Source organism: Octodon degus, unplaced genomic scaffold (assembly GCF_000260255.1).
Source record: "Octodon degus isolate 3935 unplaced genomic scaffold, OctDeg1.0 scaffold00027, whole genome shotgun sequence".
Classification (NCBI taxonomy): Eukaryota; Metazoa; Chordata; class Mammalia; order Rodentia; family Octodontidae; genus Octodon; species Octodon degus.
Genome location: NW_004524603.1, coordinates 17,143,804 through 17,145,135, shown reverse-complemented (window position 1 = coordinate 17,145,135; position 1,332 = coordinate 17,143,804). Strand labels below are relative to the sequence as shown.

Genomic DNA, 1,332 nt, shown 5'->3' with positions numbered 1-1,332 from the left:
GACTATCAAAACTGTCCTATTAATTAGCTGTGAAACTGTCTCATTCATATTTATTTCTCAATAAAAAAATAAATATTAAAAAATTTCACTATAGTAAAAAAATGTGTTGCCACTGATCCTTCTCCCTTTGAACATACTTATCTGATCATGCTTGCCACTTTCTGAAGAACTTCTGGGAGCGCTCTTTCATGTCTTTATGATGTGTGATTAAAACTGTGGCGAATGCTGCTGTGGAGAGCCACGCAAGAGAAAGGCAGGCTCATCAGGACCCCGCTGGGCGTCCGCATCCATCTTTTTACATCATTTGGCACTGCAAAATCTGGCTCTTCCCCAAAGGCAAAATGACCACGAAAAGCAAATGCTTTGAGCTGACATGGAGACAGCCACAGCAGTACAACTGAAGATACTCAGAAAAGAGGAGTCCAGCACTGCTCTGGAAAGTGGCAGGCACGAGGGGATACAGGTGCTTGAAGTAAGGGGAATTATTGGGAGGGGGGTTAATGACACTATCACTTTGATTGTAATAGATTCTTAAAATTTGAACATGCACCTTATTTTTTGACCACACCTCACACAAGGTAGCATGTTACTCACCAATGACAAGCAAGCCCCAGCTGACAGCACACAATGACTAACTCCAAGTACCGTGACTGACACCCACAGGAAAGCACAAGTCCAAAGGAACACAGCCGTGGGACTTGTTGCTGGCTGAGTTGTGTTCCGACTCAGATTCAGATATTAAAGCCCTAACGTCTACCCTAGGCCCTGGGGGAAGTGCTGAGAGGCAGATGAGGCTTTGGAAGGGCCCCACAGGGCTCCTCGGGAGATGGGCCACTCACGGGCATGTGCCAGGCTGAGCGCCCAGAGCCGCAGGTAGGAGGCCGTGTTGGAGATGCAGCCCAGGCAGTACTCGATGGTGTGGATGGCCTGGTGGACAAAGACGTCTCCGAAGTTGAACTGAAAGGGAACATTTTAATTTTGTTTCATCAAGTACTTCCTTTTTCCCCTCTCCCTTCCTTCTTCCCTCCCTCCCTTCCTTCCTTTCTTTCTTCCTTCCTTCTTTTCTTTCTCTTTACTGTATTTGTTACCTCTAAAGCAGAGCATGACCTGGGAACTCCATTTCCATTCGCAGGCCTTGTTGTGAATTAGTTTTCAAAGCACTGCTCTACTTTTCATATTGAGAACATCAAAATCCATTTCTTTCCTTTCTCAATCTTTGCTTAACATGTAATAATTGTGCATATTTGTGGGAGACGGTGTGAAATTTCAACACACGTACAGAACTTGCGTGGTGATATCAGGTCTTTCGTGTTTCTAGCTTCTTTTTTTTTT

General features: G+C 44.9%; 1 protein-coding gene across 4 annotated transcripts in view; it reads right to left on the bottom strand.

Moving 5' to 3' along the window:
* Positions 1 to 1,332, bottom strand: part of Atp6v0a4 (ATPase H+ transporting V0 subunit a4) — a 113,613-nt gene that overhangs the window by 4,067 nt on the left and 108,214 nt on the right. For all 4 annotated transcript variants that reach the window (XM_023712863.1, XM_023712864.1, XM_004629050.2 and 1 more), the window contains one exon: positions 840 to 957. In XM_023712863.1, coding sequence (XP_023568631.1) covers positions 840 to 957 — 118 coding nt within the window. The remainder of the gene's footprint in view (positions 1 to 839; positions 958 to 1,332) is intronic.